General features: G+C 46.9%; 2 protein-coding genes across 2 annotated transcripts in view; one reads left to right on the top strand and one right to left on the bottom strand.

Moving 5' to 3' along the window:
• RBM15 (RNA binding motif protein 15) overlaps positions 1 to 14,466 on the top strand; it is an 18,698-nt gene extending 4,232 nt beyond the window's left edge. Inside the window, exons 3-5 of the mRNA XM_035900135.1 lie at positions 4,200 to 5,862; positions 11,997 to 12,103; positions 13,843 to 14,466. The gene's annotated coding sequence lies outside the window, so the exon portion shown is untranslated. The remainder of the gene's footprint in view (positions 1 to 4,199; positions 5,863 to 11,996; positions 12,104 to 13,842) is intronic.
• Positions 14,467 to 14,473: 7 nt separating this feature from the next.
• SLC16A4 (solute carrier family 16 member 4) overlaps positions 14,474 to 19,265 on the bottom strand; it is an 11,220-nt gene continuing 6,428 nt past the window's right edge. Inside the window, exons 8-9 of the mRNA XM_009644591.2 lie at positions 18,751 to 18,844; positions 14,474 to 14,640 (exon numbers count right to left, since the gene is read on the bottom strand). Of these exons, the coding sequence (XP_009642886.1) occupies positions 14,486 to 14,640; positions 18,751 to 18,844 (249 nt within the window). The 3' untranslated portion in view covers positions 14,474 to 14,485. The remainder of the gene's footprint in view (positions 14,641 to 18,750; positions 18,845 to 19,265) is intronic.

Below are 19,265 nucleotides of genomic sequence, written 5' to 3'. Positions count from 1 at the left end.
CTCCCATTTTCTTAATTTTGATTCGTGTCCTTTTTTCATTTCATGTATTTTAAAGCAAATTTAATAGCTCATCCTCGATAGAGTTACAAACCTAAAAGACCAGATTTAAAGCACTCAGTAGTTTAAATGGAAAACCACATACGTACTAGCGGACTGGTGTCAGCTCATTTCTTTCGAGTCCTTGAAATTCTGTGACGGCCTCAGGCCAGCGGCCCTTTGGCACGCGTGATCCCTTTCCTCAGGAGCCTGAACGGTTTCCCTTTGAGTTGCATGGCTCAAGGTTGATGTCTTTCAGGTGACCGGCACCTGCTCTCGGGTACACTGCAGAACATTTAATTCCTTTATTGGGTGTTTGATAATTTCATCCAGCCCCTCAAAATGCATGCACTGAAAGTATGCTTTTTTAACAGGTGTATTTCTCCTATTTCTCTGAGTTCTGTTGTATCCCATATATGCACTTTGGGTTTGTAGCAGTGACAATGTTCGGTAAATAGCTGAGGACTTTGTTACAAACCATGAATGTCTTGTGCTTACTCTGGTATGCAAGAAACAAGGAGGTGCTTTAAGAATAACTTTAGTTATATTGTGGTTTTTTGTTTTTACTGCCTTTATTTTCAAAGAGTTGCAGGTACAGTGGGGTCTGGTTCCACAGTGCAAACTCTGAGCAAGTGTGCTTCTCTCCAGAGATGGTTTTAATTCTGTGATAATTTAATTACATAAAAGTTCTCATTAACGTTTTACCTCTTTGTTAATAGCAAGAAACTGCTGTCTGCTAGGGACTTTTCAGGTACAGTACAGTGGGCATTACATGAGGTTTATCATTTTATAGGCATCTGGAGCAAAGTGTTTTTAGTGTCTTGGAGATGTAGTAAAAGTACTCTGAGATGCTGAGGTTTGAGCTCTTGTTCCTGTGATTCTAGGAGCAAACAGTTTGCTTTTTTTTTTTTTTCTCAAAGAACTTAGTTCATTTTCTCTTACGTTTTTTTTCCTTGCTCATTGGGCGCTTTTCTCCAGCTGTCTTGGCCACCGTGCAGGCGTTTAGGAGGGAAGAAGGGCTCTGAATCCCTGTTGGTTTGTTCAACAACCAGAAGGATGTTGCAGCTAGCTTCTAAACCGAAGCGTAAATCTGACTGTGTCTATTTACAGGCCCTAAAAATGTAATCTTGCACTTAAACCCAGAATGTAGTCTTGCACTTAGCCACGTTTTCAGAGACTTGGGCAATGTCAAAGCGATGCTGCTTCACTCCATCGATCCTCCGCTATATTCCTTGGGCAGTTGATACAGGGTCAAGCTGATTTCTGTCTCTGCTTGCGCGACACAAAAATCGAGTTCAAAATGCGGAATAGTAGATGAAGGAGGAAATGTCTCGAATGTATTTCGTGAGCACAGCCGTTCTGAAATGTGACTGTGCTTGCTTGAGATTCGCTGTCACAAAAATACGAATTTCTGGAATACCGCTTTACTGAACCACTCGTCAGAGAGTGCTTTGGTGTAAGTGGGCTTTGATTTCCTTTATCTGACCGGAATGAGTAGACATAGTATCCCAAGCATCGCTGAGAACTTGAATGTGGCAGCATATCTTGAGAACAGATTTTGGTTTTATAGCTACTTTCCTTTCTACATGGAAGCTTACAAGCCTCATTTAATGCTCTTAAATGTTTGGGGGTAAAATCCAGGATTTCTGGGTTGTTGTCCCTCAGCGTGAATGTAATAGATGGCAGAATTCAGCTGTTCATCTTACTATTAACAATGAGAATTTTTCGAAATGACACCGATAACGTAAATAACTGTGTTTTAGAAGATACGGCGTCTTTACCACTTACCGCCAAGAATGTCTGTTTTAATTCTAGCAGGTGGCTGTTGCGTGTCGGCAGGTAACCAACGCTGCTGCGAACTCGCTTGAAGTGCTGCTCGCGTTCGGAAGGAGTTTTATCATTGCATCTGACGGGAGTCACTTGCAGAGTTTTAAAGGAAAGAAACTTGAACCGCTGGGAATTTCAAATCTGCCCTAAACCAAAAAAAAAAAAAAAAAAGCAGCACTAACATTGTTTGTGTTCAACACTTGAACTTGCTGAGAACAGCGTTTGTTATGCTGATATGCAGTGGGTGCCTGTTTTTAAAACCCGTAAAACTTGGGGTCAACAGAGCTTGTCAAAGCAAACTCAGTGTGGGGAACCCTTTTGGAAAGAGCATCCTAGGTGCACTTCCATTTTTCCTTGTAAAATAGTGGCGGTTATACCTGCCACGGGCTTTTATGAGTCAAAATTGTGCTGCGCTGGAGGGTAATAAGGAACAGGCGAGGCTGTATTTGACTCCAGGTTTTCTGGTTCCTTATTTAATGGAGTACCTGCTTCTTTAAATCTGGTTTATTTGTGGTTGCTGCTCTGTTTTGTAAGCAAGGATTTTAACACCCTTTGAGGGTTCTTAATGTCAAAACATAGTTGACTGGCAACATTTTTTTTGCCGGCACTTAAGTTCACGTGCTGCCATCAAGGCTGGCACAGCTTGGTTCGCTGTGCTTTTCTCTTAGGCTCTGAAGAGTGCACCATTGGAGTAACTGTCCACTAAAAAAAAAATCGTCTTGGCCAGGGCTTGAATGCGAGTAGAAGTCCGTATGTGATACCACTTCTGTATAGAGCAAAACAGATGTAGCAGACTTTCGCTCTCTCGTCGCGTTTGGCATTACCTTGCTCTAGCGAGAGCTCAGTATTCCTTCTAACGTTGTGTACAGCTGATGTTCCTGTATTTCATTCGTTTGTTGAATTAGCGTGGAAAAAGGATGTCCTTTTCCTGAATCATTTCATAGTTGGGCTTTATGCTTTGGGGAAAGAACCTCAAATGACTCATACTTTTGTTTAAGATTTTAGTTGTTTGGTTTTTTGTTGGGTTGGGTTTTTTTGGTTTTTTTTTTTTTATTGGAAACTTTATGCAACTTCCTTGGCTGCCGGCCAGGGGCTTTGTTTGCTCCCGTCTAGTGACCGCTCTGCTGTTCACTGCGACTGCGGCGCGAACGCCGAGGTTACCCTCAACTCCAGAGGCTTCAGGCTCCTGGGTTGCCAGTACCGAACACATCCTTGTAAGCATCGTGGAGAGAGGAGGGCGTTACGTGCCAGGCAAACCTTACCCTCTCTCTCTTTTTTTTTTTAAATTTTTTTTTATTTTTTAACAAGGATACTAAAGGATTGAAACGTTTCGGTTTCTTGCATTGGTTGAGGAACCATCTGCTTGATGGTAACTGAGGTGAAAGGCCTTAAGTATTAATGGGGAGGAGGAGTGAATCAAAATTGTGAAGACAGGTTTAAAAACTCTGAGGACTCAGGGAAAAATGGCTTGGGAAATCGTCGTTCCTGGCTTTAAGAAAAACAGTGTTGAGGGCAGCGCTCCTGGGGAGACTGCTGTGCGCCTGTTGAACGGAAACAAGAGTGGAAGAAATTATTGCCATGTGACTGTAGAGCTTTTGGGGTTCTTTCCCCTTTGTTTCCCCCTTTACTTTCTGCAGATAGCACCGAAGGACAGAGATTCCAATGATTTATAAACTGAATGATGAGATGATTTTTGTATTAGGCTTAAAGCAGACGGTATGGTTCGGGGAATGGTTCACTGAATATTCAACTTCATGCAGTTTTGATTGTGTGAAAATGATGGATTAGAAATATTACTTGAGTAGTAACAATTTTAAATTATATTAGGTGTGTATTTGATTTGCCCTTTTCTTTAATATTGGCGTTGTCTGCTGTTAGAATTACGCAGCAAAATGAGAACCAGAGAGAAACTCGTAACACTACATTGCGTATTTTTGTTGATAAGTTGCCTTCAGGAAATATTCTTTGAGGAAAGGCAACCGAATTACCAATAATCCGGTTGGTTTTTCTCATGGTTAATTATTTTGATATCTCCCGTTAACTGTTACTGAAAGTTGAATAATCCTCAGTACTGTAAGCCTAATTTAACCTTGGTCCAAAAAGAAGCCCTGCACTACTTGTTATGCATCTATACATAGAAGGTGACTTCACTTCAAGGTTTTGTGCCCGTGGGTGGTCTTGGTGCTTTTTTGAAGTCCATATAGAATATTCGGAAAGGCCTTGTAGCTCTTTATGTTCATCTGTATAATGTAGGGAGGGGAAAAAAAAAAAAAAAACCACAGAAAAATCTGTTGTATACATTTGTATTGAAATAACATTTTCTTTCCTCCTGCAAGCAAAGCTGGTGGACTGCAGAAGACAACCGCATGGGATACCAAGCTCTAATGGACCTTTGGGAAGAGAAGCTGTGGCTTGTGTGGAATTTACACGGGCCTCTTGATGGAAGAAAGCTTATCTGTTTAGTATTTGTGCATTTTACTAAAATGGCAGCTTTAAAAAAAAAAAAAAGTTGTGTATCTGCTATTGTGATGCCAATGCCCGTGTTTTAAGTGGAAAAAAAAAAAAAATGACCTCTTTGCTTTGTGCTGTGTACACAAGATTGCTGGAAAAGTAAAGGAATACCCTTTTTATGGCTCACACAGCTTAAAAGTAGCTGTCACTCAAACATGCGCTCACAGTTGAGCTGATTTTGTTTCATTCTAAATAAATTGTTTCTTTTGAGGAAAATGGTTTTTCTGCCTGGAAGTGAATTGACGACAACCGTTTGACCCCTTTGTTTGCAGCGGAGGGGTTACTTGGCTGCTGCTGCTGCTCGCTGTTTGATCTGATAGTTGTGGGTCTTGAGCAAGAAGCAGGGAGACCGGCACTTTCGCGTTGACCAGCCTGTTGTACCAAATCTGAAGAAATCTAGTTGATGGTCTCGCTGTGGCACCCCCTTGGTTTGCAGTGAAAAAGGGGGTCACTTGCTGCTTTACTCCTCACCTTGACGAGGAAGCGGTGCTGATGCTGGCATGCAAGAAGCAGGGAAGCACCACCCTGCGTCTCAGAACGGTGTACAAGTCTGGGGCTTCGCTGGTTTGAAGAGCTGGAGTTCCTGAATTTTAAGTTTCTGATTTGTTTTGTTCACCCACCATGTTTGGCTTTAGTTCTGATTATTTTTGTTTTTAATTTTGAAGAAAAAAAGTTTGAAATTGCTTTGAATCTTGCACGTAAACCTTTGCACCAAATTGCCAAACGAAAAAGAGAAATGAGTCCTTAGAAGTGTTTAAATGATGTTAATAAAGCCTTTCCTGACACACGCGAGGCGCTCCTCCATCTCCAGGGGCTTTGCAGCAGTTATGCAGTGATGGGTTTAGTGCTGAATGGATGAAGAGTTCCTGAGAGCTAGAGTCGGTAATTTAAAACCTTTGCGTTGGTGTCTCAGTGCCTTATTTTGACCGGTTTTGAAGCAAATGGTTCCACACGCCTCGGATGTGCATGCACCCTGATCGCGTCCCAGGTACGACTGCATGTTTGCTTGGCAGTCGCCTCACTGTGTAGTACAGATGGTGAGAGGAAAAAAATGGAGGCGGCCTGAAAATGTTGTGTGCTGTAGTTGCTGCGTTCTCCTGTATTGGGGGCTCCTGAGCGGTGGAAGGCTGTTCCAGTGCGGGAGCACAACTCCATGTTGGCTGCAGGAGACTTCGGGGCACATTTGACAACCGCAGACATCAAGAGGAAGCTAACACGGCTGCATCGTTGGCTTCAGAAACCCCTCGTGTTATGCTTGCCGGTCTGTTAGAATTAATGTGACATGCAGATGAAGACACCTTGAAGTGCAAGCTTGCCCTGATTGCCTTGACATACTTTAACCTCCCGTGGATAACGAACCTAGTGCTGTCCTGCAGCCCTGCAGGAGCATTGCTAGGCTGCAGGTGCCTTTCAACAAAAGGATGCCATGGTTGTGCTCTGCAAGGTGTCTGTTCCGGGGGCAAAGAGCTGTGTAAATCCCTAAAACAGGTAAGGGGGTTTAAGAGGTTGGTCTGAATTGTAATGTAAAAGCAGATGATTTTGTTGTTCGCCTTTTTTTTTTTTTTTTTTTTTTTTTTTTCTTGATTCTCCAGCCTACTAACTTTTACTAACGTGTTTGCTTCGGTCAACGTGCTGCTCCATCCAACCTGGGGATGGGAGCGAAGGAACGAACTCTTCGATGTGGCTTCTGTGTTTGCTTTGGGGGTTCCCAATAACGAACGCGGGGTTTCTCTGCCGATCTGGGGCAAGATGCCGTGCGGATCAAACTAAAGGTTTTCAGCTTGGCGAGCTAGAGCTGTTAATTTTGACTTCATGAACTGCTTGAATTAACACTGCTTTAACCCAGAATGTGATTTATAATTGTGTATGTTGATCTGGAAAGCCAAGCCAACGATTAGGCAAAGCTGTCTATGTGTTGACGGGATGCTGCTGTAAGCGTTTAAATTCAGCTGTTTATGGAAATGGGTTCAAATTGTAGATATTGCTGGTAACGAGGGGAGGGGAGTGGGGAGGGGAGACTCCTGAGATGCCTTTTCTTCCAGAAGCTGGTGTTTGTAGTCAATGTTTTTGCAATGTATTTCATGTTCTGTTGAGATATGAACGCTGCTGTGATTTGAAGTGTTGTCCAAAAGGTTTGGGGCTGGTAGTAAGAACGGGAGGTGTGTGTCAGCCTCTTTAACTCGGCTGGGTGGTTGATGCCAACAGGAGATGAGTGATCTGTTAGCGTCACCCAAATGTAAGAGGTGTTTTTGGCAAGCTGGCTAGCCGCTCGGGTAGCCGGGCGTGTGTTCCGGGGCTTGGGCACTCTCCCACTTTCTGGGTATGCTTTGACTTTGTTGTGTTATGGCAAAGGGGGCTGTCGGTGGATGTTCCAGAAGAGGTCTGCCTCTCTGACTCAGATTTCACTGGGTATTTAACCAGGAGACTGTTCCCTCTCACCTTTACATTCCGTATTTATTGAGGAGACTTGGAGGTATCGTGGGATGTGGTGTGGGATAAGTTTCCTACGGTTGCTCTGTGATAGCGAGTTGTTTTTTGTGTGCTGGGTCTGCCCCTCTGCCTTCTGAGCCGGTTAGGGGGATGCCTCAGCTGCCAGGTAAAGCCAGGCTTTTGTTAAAACTAGTCTCTTTGAATGGTTAAGTGCTCTATATGCGTCATATTAATTTGGCTAATGAGACTTCTGGGGAAAGTGGATTTATAAAGAGAACCATTTAATTAACTGCACTGCAGTAGAAAGCGATGCGAGTGGATTAGACGGGGAACTGGTTATTTGAATTTCACACTTTTTTTTAGAATTGTGCTTTTACCAGCCGCAGCTGAATTAATAAGTGAGTCTAAAACATCAGATGGCCCAGATTCTGCTCTTCACTAATAACGAGCTTATGTTTGCCTCGTGCTGCTGGTTTACTATGAAATGGCAAATGCTCTTTGAGGATACGCTCTCACCGTGGGTCCTGGTGTTTTGGTGCGAGTCGGTCGGGCAAGGCGTCTGCAGAAAGGCCAGGGGGAGAAGTGGGAAGTATCTTGGGCTGATGGCTTGGTGATTCCTATCATGTCTCCTTCGGTTATTGTCCAGTAGCTGTGTGCCTGAGTTTAATTCTAGCTGGCTTGAGAACCGGGTGAAGTAAATTCTGAAGGCAGAGTAAGCTGCTGGAGGACTCAGCTGCGCTCCATCCGATGGGTTGCTCGGGGCCGATGAACAAGACCCTGCTGGTGTTCATCCTCCTCGTTCGTGTGCTGATAGAGTTTGAGGTGCTTCTAGCCAGAGCGGAGAATGCGTACGCGATGGCACAAAGGTCTACTACATGGTGAATCCGTTGTATCCTGCCCCAGGGATGTCTTAATTAAACGGGGTTGAAGAATTGAGGGATGGATGCTGTCAAACTTGATGGTGTTGCTGTGAGTTGATGAGTTGCCACCTCCCAGCCCAGCTCCTGTGCCCGTGCTTTCGGGTTTGCGCTCCGCGTGTGTTGTCCCGGGATCGGGATGGGTTGTGTGTGCATGTGGTCGGCTTCCACAGATGAGCGGATGAGCCGTAGGTTAATTGTGGGTAACTGATATTTCATCTGCTTACCTCCCTGCCTTGACCTTCATACCTAGTTCTGCAATTGGATCTGACGATCGGTCTGTAGATTTTTTAGCTATCCTCAGTATTTCCTGTCCCCAGATCCGGTGATCGGTCAGCCTGACTTTTAGCAACCCGTACAACTCAGTCCAGCGTCCTGCCCCCAGTTGGCAGTTTTCCCTGTAATTTCTGCCATTTGTAGCGAGCGAGCGCTCGGATCCTTCCGTCTGTATCTCCTGTCATACGCAAGCACTGTGTTTCCCACCCCTACAGTTAGGCAGCTTAGGTGTGCCTCTGGACATGGGGGGGGTGCAGAGGGTTTTTGAGTTAAGGGAAGCCAACGTGGTCCCACGGGGGTTGTTGTTATGCTCCCGTTGCCGTCTGAGCGGAGTTGTCCCGTGGACCACGGTGGTGTTTGCAGCCCCCTTGGCCGAGGGCTTGCTTTTGGTCGTTGCCTGCAGCATCGGCCCACCAGCCTCGGGTGCTTCAGCTCTGAACCCAGCACCACTGCCAGCCTGGGCAGAGGTTCCGTGCAGGATGAACTCTTGAACCACCCGAGCTGCTGTCGTTGAGACTTGCAGGGAGGGCACGGCGGGGAAGGGGCCGTCGTCGTTTCTCGTGCTCCTCTGCTTGGGTGGATAAATACAAGACTTGGTGTTTCTCATCTGCCAGCCGTCTCTTGCCCCATGGCCTATCGGCACAGACCCCTTTCCAAGCTGTCAGATGCCTTTTACCAAATGCCTTTACTCTTTCTCATTGCATGTAGACTTGTGTCCCAGCAGCAGGCTGAGGCTGGGAGAGCCCAGTCCTAGTTACCCATCCCTGCGACCTTATCTCAGCCGCCTTGGCCGTAGCTCCCTTTCCCTGCTTGATCGAAGGCTTGAGGGGTCAGAGATCACTTCATTGGCGTGGCATTAGTCACCGGGGTGTTGTAAAGCCACCCTTTGCCTCACCCGAGCCAGAGTGCAATCCTTGCCCTATCTTGCCCACATGAGAAATATCTGTAGGGGAAAGTTTTGCAAAGCTCGGCGGTGACTTAGGAGGCAAAGTCTTTATCGCTTCAGAAACGGAGACTTTGACCCCTGAATTACTTCTGAAATTGTCCGTGGCCGCGAGCAAGAGCTCCCACCTCCTCTGTGGTTACCGCAGGCACGAAAGCGCTTCGGGGAGGACCTCTTGGCTAAAGCTAGAACTTCTCTTTTTGCAAACATGTGCTTTAATTTGTTTTTCGTTAGAGTTGCTGATAAATTCCCATCGACTTCAATGAAAATCGTTAGGCTACATTTAAAGATTTAAAAAAAAAACCCCAACCCCAAAAAGCACTCCTCACCTCCTGCGGAGGCTTTCGTCTCGCTGGAAGCGAAAACTTTTTAAGTCAGGCTCTGCTGAATTTCAGCCTAATAACGCTCCGCATTGCGAACGCGGCTGCGGGATGTGTTCCAGGCAGGGAGGAAAACAAGCACCGAAGGGAAAAAAAAAAAACAAAAAACAAAACAAAAAAAAAGGCAAAACCAGCCAAGTGTTGCTGTTATCAGCGTGTGTAAGGGCAAGTAAACAGCCGAAACCGCACGCGCTATCTGCCAAACAAGCGGGCGAAGGGGGAACAGCCTTGTTTCCTGCGGCTGGAAGGCCGTGTTCTCATCTCCTTACCCAGCTATTTTAAAATTGCTTTTTGCTTTCTTCCTGCGGCTTAAGGTAAAAGCAGAAACCTCAGGGGCGTTGGTAGGTGGGGCGGCTCAGTTTTGCCACCCGAAAACCAGAGCCGTGCCTGCCCCAGCTGGGAAAAAGCTGCTTCTTCACCTTTAAAATCTGGATTATGTAAATTTTTATTTTTTTTTCCCTCCCCTGTGGTTAATGAGTGTCCTGCAAAGCTGCTGGTTCTCACAGTATCGCCCCAGACGAGAGTCTTTGTGGTGGTTTTGGGTGTAAAGCAGCCCAGGTGTCAAAGAAAGGGTCAGCGTGGTGGGTTAAACCCAAAACTTCTTCCCCCTTGCCCGGCTCTCAGACCTCTGAGTGCCTGTGTGATTCCTGGGGGAGCGGCTGAAATTTTTCCAGCCCAGCCTTTGGCGGGATTTTATTGTGAGATAAAGATTGTCGCTTATTCGGCGATAAACGTCAGGATCAACTTGCTCTGCCTTTAGCGCCCGGGTTCAGCTGTTGGCAGCATCCAAGGGGAGCGGTGGGGAAAGCTCAGCCTTGGTTATTAGCAGATTATTTTTTTATCGAGAGGCAGGGAGGGAGGTTTATTTTGTGTACTGAGGAATGGCTAAATCCAGGTTTGAAAATCCCTACCCTGACTTCCAATGACCCAGAGCAGGTTTTCGCAAACACAAGGAAGGGGAAATGCGCTGCTGATAGCCGGGGCCCTCGGTGGTGTACGATGACTGTATAAAATAATAATATAAAATAATTCCAGTGTGCATTAAAGGGGTCATGCGGTGTGCTTGGCCATGCGATCTCCGATCGCGCTGGCTGCCGTAGCTTTGATAGACCTGAGCTGAGCCTTCTGCAGCTTTTCATCCTGGCTTATGTAAAATCAGTGGAAGGGGGGATTAAGATCCAGCAGGTGCCCACCCCGTAAATCAATCCTGCCGAAATACCCGGCACAGGAGCTGGAAGTGGGACCCAACGGGGGGTGGAGGGTGCCCCCGGGTTCTCCTGGGCAGGGCTGGGAAGGCAGCGAGGTCCCAGGGCTCTTGTGTTACCGCTCGGTCCCTTTTTAGCTGGAGCTCTAGCTCCAGGAGCTGTCCCGCAGGATTATACCTGGGAATAAATCACTGAATAATGACAGAAGAACATTTCTCCCCCCCCCTTTTTTTTTCCCCAAACTCCCAGGAAGGATGGTGGCCTTGCAGAAAAATTGTTTGGATGAAAAAAAAACCAACCCAGGAGTAACTGATCCGGATCCGCAGCGGCATGTGCTGCAATGCCGTGTTGGAGAAGCCAAGTCCGTATTTTCTTCTCCCTTTCTTAGTCTTGCGGTGCTAAACTGAAGCAGGAACCAGCCTCACAGCCCCCCTGTCCGTTGTACTCGGGAAACTTTATGTAAAGAAAGCAGAAGTTTGTTTCAGAGGCATTTGGGGGTGTCACGCCAGGTTTCCTTGGGGATACGGTGAAAATTGGGGGCTGGTTCCTTGGGCTTCTCATCACTCGGATGCTTCTCCGGGAGCCTGCAGCGTCACTGTCTCTTTTGGAGAGATCTTTAGTGTTGGGTTTCTCTGCACCATCTCCCTGGTGTGAATTTTAGGAAGGTTTTCAAACCGAGGGATCTTTGGTAGAATGCTTCCAAATCGGCTTTCTCAGCAAGATCTGCGGGCGGCGCAGTCTGCCGTAGCGCGTTCCCCCAGGCATTGCGCCTGCAAAAGATGAACTTGGGGCTGGAAAATGTTGCACGGAGTGACTCGAGACGGAGCGCTGAGGTTGTTTGTTAGTTTTACAAGCATTTTTTTTTTTTTAAATTATTTATTGCAAGTTATGTTATTTTCTTGGGAAGATCTCTAGGAGGTTGTTAGCGGTTCCTTTCCAATACAGAGCCAGTGCCAAGATGATGCTGGAGAGGTGCAGGCGGGTTGGAAAGCAGGAGGGAATCCAGCCCCGTGCTGTTGGGCTGCTGCTTTCCCAGGATAGGGAGGGAGGACTGGGGAGGGCACCGTGGTTAAGCAAAGCATTTTCCGTGCAGAAGAGCATTTTAAGCCATTGCTGCTCAGTTTGCTCTGCCCTGTGTTGTGCGGTTGGGTAAGGGAGCAGGCACGAAGGGGATTTGCTGTTCAACCTATGAGATTACAGCTTTTAAAGTCATTTGTGTCGCAGCAAACCCTGCTTTTGCATTTATCCAAACAGCACGTGATGCCCTTTACGATGCAAAACCGGCTTTTGTGAAGTCATTTGCAAGATGACTTCAATGGGATGGAAAAAATCTTCCTCCGGGCAGATGTTCCCATCGTCGTGGCTGTTTGTTTCTTTAATGTGTGTTGTGTATTTTGCAAGTAAATAAATGGCTTTGGTTTTCAGAGTTTGGAGGAGAACTAAACCATTTGTTCTGTGCTTGCCTTCTCAGCCAAAGGTGTGAGAGGAGAGAAGCGTTTCTGACCGCTGGAGGTTATCCTGAGCCTGCTTTTGCAAAGACACAGAGGCTTGAAGACTCTTCCACCTCCCAGCCTGATGGTAGGACTGTGCAGGGCAACTGGGACGAGTTTCTTATTTTGGGGACTCTTTTCCTCGAGCTTTTTTCATAGGCAGGAGGCGATGGGGGCGAGAGAAAGGTACTTGGCCTGTGCAGAATTATTCTGGAGGCAAACAAAGGCTGGTGATGCCCACCTACGGAGTAAGATACTGTGGGAAATGGGAGGTCCTGAGCCGTTTGCTCCTTTGCAGAAGGAAATGGAGGGTACGAGCACTTGGGAGACCCATTTTTCTAAATAAGAATAAGGAATTGGCGGCATGTGTTACTCTGGAGAGGACAGGGGAGGTCTCTCCTCCTTAAAAACCCAGAGCTTTTAAAGGGAGCCCGTTTGTTGGAGCAGATGGGATGGGAGGTGTGGACACCGCATCCTACTGCAAGTCTTCTCTTGGTGGCAAAAGAGATGAAAATCCAGCAGGGCTTGTGCTGAAAGGAGAAGGGTGTGGAGCAGTGTGGCTTTATTTACGGGGAGGGGATGGGGATAGGTGCTATAAATTGTGTAGAGTCAGGGCAGCGTGGTGAGGATGTGGCGTGTTGGCTCTTCTTCGTCCCCACATGGCTTTGGTCGCTGAGTCTCACGCTGTTAATAGCCAAAAGCACTACTGAGCTCAAAGACGTGTTAGAGAGATGCAGAATGAGGTGGGGTTTTAAGCTTTTTGGGTTGGGAAAACCTGAAGCCAAGTGTTCCTAATAGTTCCTGTTACAGCAGCAAACCTGGGCTTTGGTTTGTTCAGTGGGAGGGTGATGAACCATAACGTTGCAAGAGGGGCAAACTCAAATTTGCAAATGAAAGCCTCATCCCTGTGGCAGAAGGTCTCAGCCGAAGGCTTAGCGCAGGACTGGCTTGAGCCAAATTGCGCGGGTACCCGCTCGCCCCTCTTGAACTGCCAGTGCCTTAAGCGCTTCATAAAGACTCGTCTTATCCTTAAACCCCGGTTGCTCGGAAAACAACCCACTAGAGATCTCATCGTGGATACAGATGTTAACCGGTACCACTGCATCACGTACGGCGTTTGATGCGGTGCTTACGGTCTAAGAGGAGAATTTCGGAAGCGCTTGCTGCCTGCGGAATCCTGCAGGAGTTGGGAGGAGCTGTGAATGTGAAAATGCGAATATGAAAAATTAACCATGTTGTAGGACTGAGATTCTCCAACAAGGCTAAATTATTCCCTCGTTTAAGCACGCTGTGTTTCTTGGGCGTTGTGTAGTTGTGGAACTGCTGAATTTGGCCCATTACCTGCGAGGGAACTTTCTTGCCTACGGCGATGTTTTAGCTCCTTAACGCCACTCTAATGTCCTGTAGTGTTTATTAAATAGAAACCGCTTAATTTTGTGCTTGAAATAACCCGTTTGACAGCTGGAAAGAGGGTTTCTATAGGGGAAACAACGTTCTTGTTAAACCCTTTACAATATCCCAGATCCATGTAATAATTTCAAATATCTGGTGATAATGCAAAAAAATTGCTACCTCACTACTAGAAAGAAAGTCAAAGCAGCTGCTACATCTTGCCCATCCGAATTAAATCTCTAGGATGCTGCTTGAATATAGGCTCAGCATTGCTGCCTGGCTCTGGAAGCCGCTTTCGCCTGTTCCTTGCATCCCAGAGAGCCGCTGGTTGATTGGGAGGGTGGGGAAGAAGGGGAGAGGAGCCTGGGAGGTGGGTATGATCTTTGTTAGCTGTCTGGTGGTGCCGGCTTTAATTGGAATTGGGTTTGTTTCCAGGTCCTCCGTGCTGTGGTAAATTAACACCGTGCCTGGGAGATGGAGCGCCGCCACGGTGCAGCAACCTCCTCAACGAAAGAGGGGTTTTTGTGGAACAGCTCTTCTCCGTATCCTCATGGAAGTTCAATCCATATCTCTCTGTACCATCTCTGTCCTTGCATCCCTCCCCGGGGCTAAATTATTCATATCTGAATAGAATAAGCTAAAATCTGCTGTGCTTTGGCACTTTTGGGGTCCTCGTCCCAAGAGGTGAGTCAGCTTGGTGCTCTCGCGGTGGCTGGGAGAGCTGGGGGGGCTCTGGGGCTCCCATACTGAGCTGTCAGACTGACCACGGAGGGGGTCGATTGGAGATACAGAAAGGCATGGCTCGGGAGCAAAGTCAAAGTGAAGCCAATGTCCATCTGGGCCATGGACCCTATTTTTCCCCATCAAATAACACATTACGTATTTCTGAGATGGCTTTAATCACATGTGCAGGAGAAATATCAAGATATACAAACTGTGAATCTGTCCCCTAAAAATTCCTATTTTCATTTTTGCTGCTGTTGATATTTCCCGGTACAGCAGGTCTGTGCCGGTGATGGCTTTCCCATCATGGATGCAATCAAAGCCCATCCTTTCAAATTTCCACTGCAGAATTGCTTCAGCCAAGCCTGGGGCCGTTGGTCAGGTTGGCTTTTTTTAGCTTCCATTTCTGGGCTGAAGGCTCAAAGCAGAAAGAAATAGGGGAGATGAGAGCGCAGGCTCCAGCGAAGAGGAAGGAGCAGACGTATGTCTGAGTGTAGTCATACAGCCACCCTGCAGGAGAAAAGATTGTTATTAAAGCTGTTGAATTTTTCTCACTAAAAAAAAATCATTTTGAGAGGTGGGCGGCGAGCAAAGGATGTGTGCTCTCATTTAGGAATTCCTCAGATATTTTCTTTATGTTATCTTAACTCTTTGTGTGCCTGCTGCCGTGCAGCCTGCACATGGACAGTCAGGACGGTTGCCGTTGGGCTACCAGGCAAACTTGCAGGTCATTCATCCCAGAGTTAACTTCTCCTGATCCTTGTACTGGATGTAGATTTTAATCTGATTGAATTTAATCCCTGATGTTTTTTCCTGTTTAAATAAACGGGCCAAAAGTAGCTGCTGCAGCAGATGGAAGATCCCATTGGACTTCAGGAGATGACTTGCATGTGTTGGCATTTGCAACATCTGGGCTGCAAACTCCAGATTCTCCAGCCTTGCCTTCTTGTGAGCAGACCCAATTTAATGCAACCTGTCTAATATGAGAGATCCCAGGCCAGGAACTTGAAGTGAACTTGCTTAAAAGTGGCTTTGTAAGCACTTAAAAGGAAAACCTAAATTCCACAAAGACTCAGGAATCTGCGAGGGGCCAGGTCGCCTTTTAAAATGACCTCAAAGTGTTTTGTTTAGTTGCAGCATATCATCTCGCGTCTAGGCAATCATTTTAAAGGTGGCTAATTCTGCCATTGGAATCTAAAATATACAACGTGATGGGAGTTGCTGCTGCATGTAATAAAAACCTTAATACACTCCTAAATCTGGCGTGGGGTGGTTGGGTGTCTGAGGTGGGGTTAGCAGCTGAGCCAGATCTACTGCTGGGGTAAAGCGGAATTCCTCCGGTGCCATCTGTGGACTTGCGGGATTTACACAAGCAGCAGATCTGGCCCAAATTTGGGATTCTTAAAACCAGCTCTGGCTAGGAAGGGCAATAATAGAGTCCCTGGAGACGCCAACCTCAGCCGCGTAGGAGCATTGCTGCTGCTGTCATCTGTGAGTGCCACGGCTCTGAGTAGGGAAGGGAACCGTGCCGGTAAAATTTGGGGATCAATGACAAACCAGAGGCACTAACATTTTCCGTGCTATACATTTACACAGCCGCAGGATGGTTTTATAAAAGAGAGGAAAAGCTGCGGGCTGCTCTGCTCTACCCCGGTTTCAGTTTCCGTTGGCTCGCGCCTTTCTCGGAGGGGGTTCAGCTCTGGTTTTTTCTCAGGGATATCGTGTGAGCCACGGCGCGGGCGAGGATGGAGCTGGCTGACGGAGCGGAGGATCCCGTGGCGCTGGACTGGGTGACGTGGGCGGCTCTCCCGTGACCCTGATGCTTTTGCGGAGTGGTGTATTCTCGAAGGTGGGATCTGCTTTTGCTGTCTGTGGGACTTGGAGAGGAGAAGGGATGCTAACATCGTCGTTTGTAAGACGTAGAGGATGGAGTGCTCCAGTTGTGGAGCTCTGGTTTATTTAAATTATTTTTTAAATATCCTTCAGGGTATTTTTATTTTTTGTTTGTTTGTTTTTTCTATAAGCTTTACTTGGTGCTGGAAGACCAGCGTTGCCTCCTCGCTGGCAGCCCAGCAATCACCTTCCACCGCATGACACCCCAGCCTTTTAAAGCACCTACAGTGTGTGTCAGCTTCAGAAAAACACCAGTTTGGTAAGCAATGCCAGTAAATCCCTGGCACCTACGTGGTCCAAACTAAACATCCACAGCCCAGACTCCTGCCATGGGCTGTGGCCGGGCTGTTTAAATTGTGCTGCTCATTTGTAATCAGAATTTTTTTTTTTATTATTCCTGATGCCCTAAGTAGCAATACCGAGTGGGAAGCGCAGGTAAAATTCAGATGCGAACATCTAAATGCCCGTGCTAGCACAGCCTTCGCGTGACTCCATCCTCTCCCCTTTCACCACCCAAATTTGCTGGGGCTGGCGTTCATGTGCTGGCTGCTGGAATCTGTTTTGTCATCTTGGATTGCTTGGTTTGTTTTATTCCTTTTGAAGTTTGAGTTACTGATTGGTACCACTTATGGAAATAAAAACGTGCTCTTCTCTCCTTAGCTCCCTTGTGGCTTGCCAAAATAACGTTTGTTCTGTCTTGTTCTCTTTTGGTTTTGGGGTTTTTTTTCTTTCAGCATGGCACAAGCATCCAGCAGTGCTGGCAGATGAGGAGCTATAAGGAGCCTTCAAACTTTTCACCCTGGGCTTTTGGTCAGGTCGGCTGCCTCCGGATTTAAGGGCTTTTAGTTAAACAGATTTGCAGGTAAGTCACCTTTTCGTTGCATTGCGATTAGGCTTTGTCCTAGCACACCGAATAAGCGTTTCCGACCTTTGCGGTTCTCGTTGTGCCTTGGGTTTCACCGCATTAAAAACACTTGAGGTTTTTATAAAACCGTAATTCTAAAGTCAAGGCTTAGGGAGGTCAGCAGCACTAAACTCCGGGGTCTCGCATAGCATTTACATCTTATTCTGTAAGGAGCAGATGCTTTTGGACACTTAATCAGTAGCTTCTGGTCATATTCAGCTTTCACGCTTAATACAGCTGTATGGGAAGAGAAAATTGCAGAATTCATCTTGGATCCCAAACCTCCATCCCGAGCTCTGAATTGTTTTCCCCCTTGCTCTGCCTAGCCAAGACGGATCAGCCAGAGTTTTGCTTCTTGGCTTTATTTGGCTTTTATTTATCCCACCACTATTAAGAAGACTGATTTCTGTGGAAGGCTTCTTGCAGGAAACTCACTTGCTTTACAAAATCCAGCAGCATTCGCATGGTGAGTGGTGAGCACTTTCAGAAAGCAAAAGGCTTCCCATTAGTGAAAATATATTGGAAGCAGATGAAAGTGTAACCGCTATCCTAGCACCTATGATGCATGGATAAGAGCTAGCCAAGTTATTTAGCTTTTTTTCCTACTGTATGTTACTGTGCCAGGGAATTTACTGTGATGGTTGTACAGGGATTGCTTTCTGGTGGTCGTATATCTTGTATCGCAGAAGAGATCTTGCCCGGTACAGGCTATGTATCACCGTGACAGTGCAAAGCACGCTGTCAATGAAAAGCTTTAGTCGCTCAAAATTGCATCTGTGTACGGAGTTTTGCCAACCTAGAAATATCCATTAGGGAAATCAATTTCTTTTCACATGCTCGCGGTACAGCAGCGTTGCTAAAACCTTGCCCGGAGCTGGTATTTACCGGATCCTCGGCAGCTTCGAGCAAAGCGCCTCTGCGGGCACGAGGCAGCTGATGGTGGAGGGCAGGAAGCAATAAATGAAGAACGAGGTGCCAGGTTTGCTTCGGGATACGTATGCTGGGTGAGTGACGGGACATGGTTCGCGCTGATATTTGACCTTGTGGCTTTTTCGAGTTTGTTTGCATCACGGGGACTTAGGAAGAGCTCAGGTCCTGTTGCCAGCTGTGAGATATGGCTAAAGGGTCATCAGGGGAAGGAAAAGGGGAAGGAAAAGCTTTGTCCTGGCCAAGATGTTTGGAGGAGAACAAGTCCCGCGCTCGTAAGCAGAGGCTGGAGACGCCCTTCGGAGCGCTTGAAATCTGCCAGATACTCAAAACCACCTTGGTTTTCTGGCGGAGGGCGAAGAGGAAAGGCGTTTCATCCTCCTTATCTTTGGGCCCAGGAGCTCTTGTGGCTGACCTGCATAATCTTCTTCAAAACAAGAGATTACTGAGACTTCTCCTTACGGTTCAGTGCCTCTGCTTGGTGGGACCGCTGCTGAGCCCGTCTGTCCTTTGCCTTCCTCTCCTTGTCCCCCCTCAGTCCCTCTGTCCCAGGTTCAGCGTTACAAAGCCCTGGTGGGGGTGAAATCCAAATCCGTGCTAGCGTGGTCATTGCTCTTCTGCTGCGGTCAGGGTTAAAACACACGCGTGGGGCTTAGCCTCCTTTTTCCCATGCAGCTTTTTTCCTAACTAGTAGTTGGGGTTTGCAAAATTCTGAGCAAAATATTGCCTGCGTATAAAGAGAAATTTCTGAAATATGGTTTGTTTTGGTTCCCCCCCCCTGCCACATGGAGAGAAAACCCATCCTTGGATGCACACAGGTAGGAGAGTGAACCAGGAGCCTGTTTTACCGTGGGATGTCTGCGGTGGGGATATATTATACGCGACATGAGAATTACCTGCTAGAGGAGGTCCGCCGATGGCTGCTATCCCAGCAAAGAAGGCAGCAAACCCCAGGTAGCTGTGGAGCTGTTGCACACCCACCAGATCTACCTGGTTGTGAAACAGAATGGAGAATTATTGATTGAGTTCATGGGAAGGCGCAAGCACAAGGGATTTATTTATTTATTTATTTATTTATTTCTGGGGAGTTTTCTCTTCAGCTGCAGTCTCAAAAGGACTTTGCACCTGTAGGTCTGATCCTGCCTGGGATCCGCTCGAAATTACTTTGCGAGATGCTTTTCTGCCTTCCAGCTGCTTTGGCATCTCCCAAAATTATTAACACTGCTAAGACTTTGAGGAAGTTGTTTTAAACTCTGGAATTCCTACCCAGAAAGAAATTCCGAATTATAATGATACCACCCTACCTGGATCCTGCCATGAGGGGTCTGTGTGTGTGTTAGGGATAATTCTGGGATGGGGAGCAGATATGCCCAACCCTCTGTCCTAGTGTTAGTGAGGTGGGGACCAGGAT

The sequence above is a fragment of the Egretta garzetta genome, unplaced genomic scaffold, assembly GCF_000687185.1.
Source record: "Egretta garzetta isolate BGI_Z169 unplaced genomic scaffold, ASM68718v1 scaffold688, whole genome shotgun sequence".
NCBI lineage: Eukaryota > Metazoa > Chordata > Aves > Pelecaniformes > Ardeidae > Egretta > Egretta garzetta.
The sequence above is the reverse complement of the archived record's forward strand: the minus strand, read 5'-3'. Positions and strand labels throughout refer to the sequence as shown.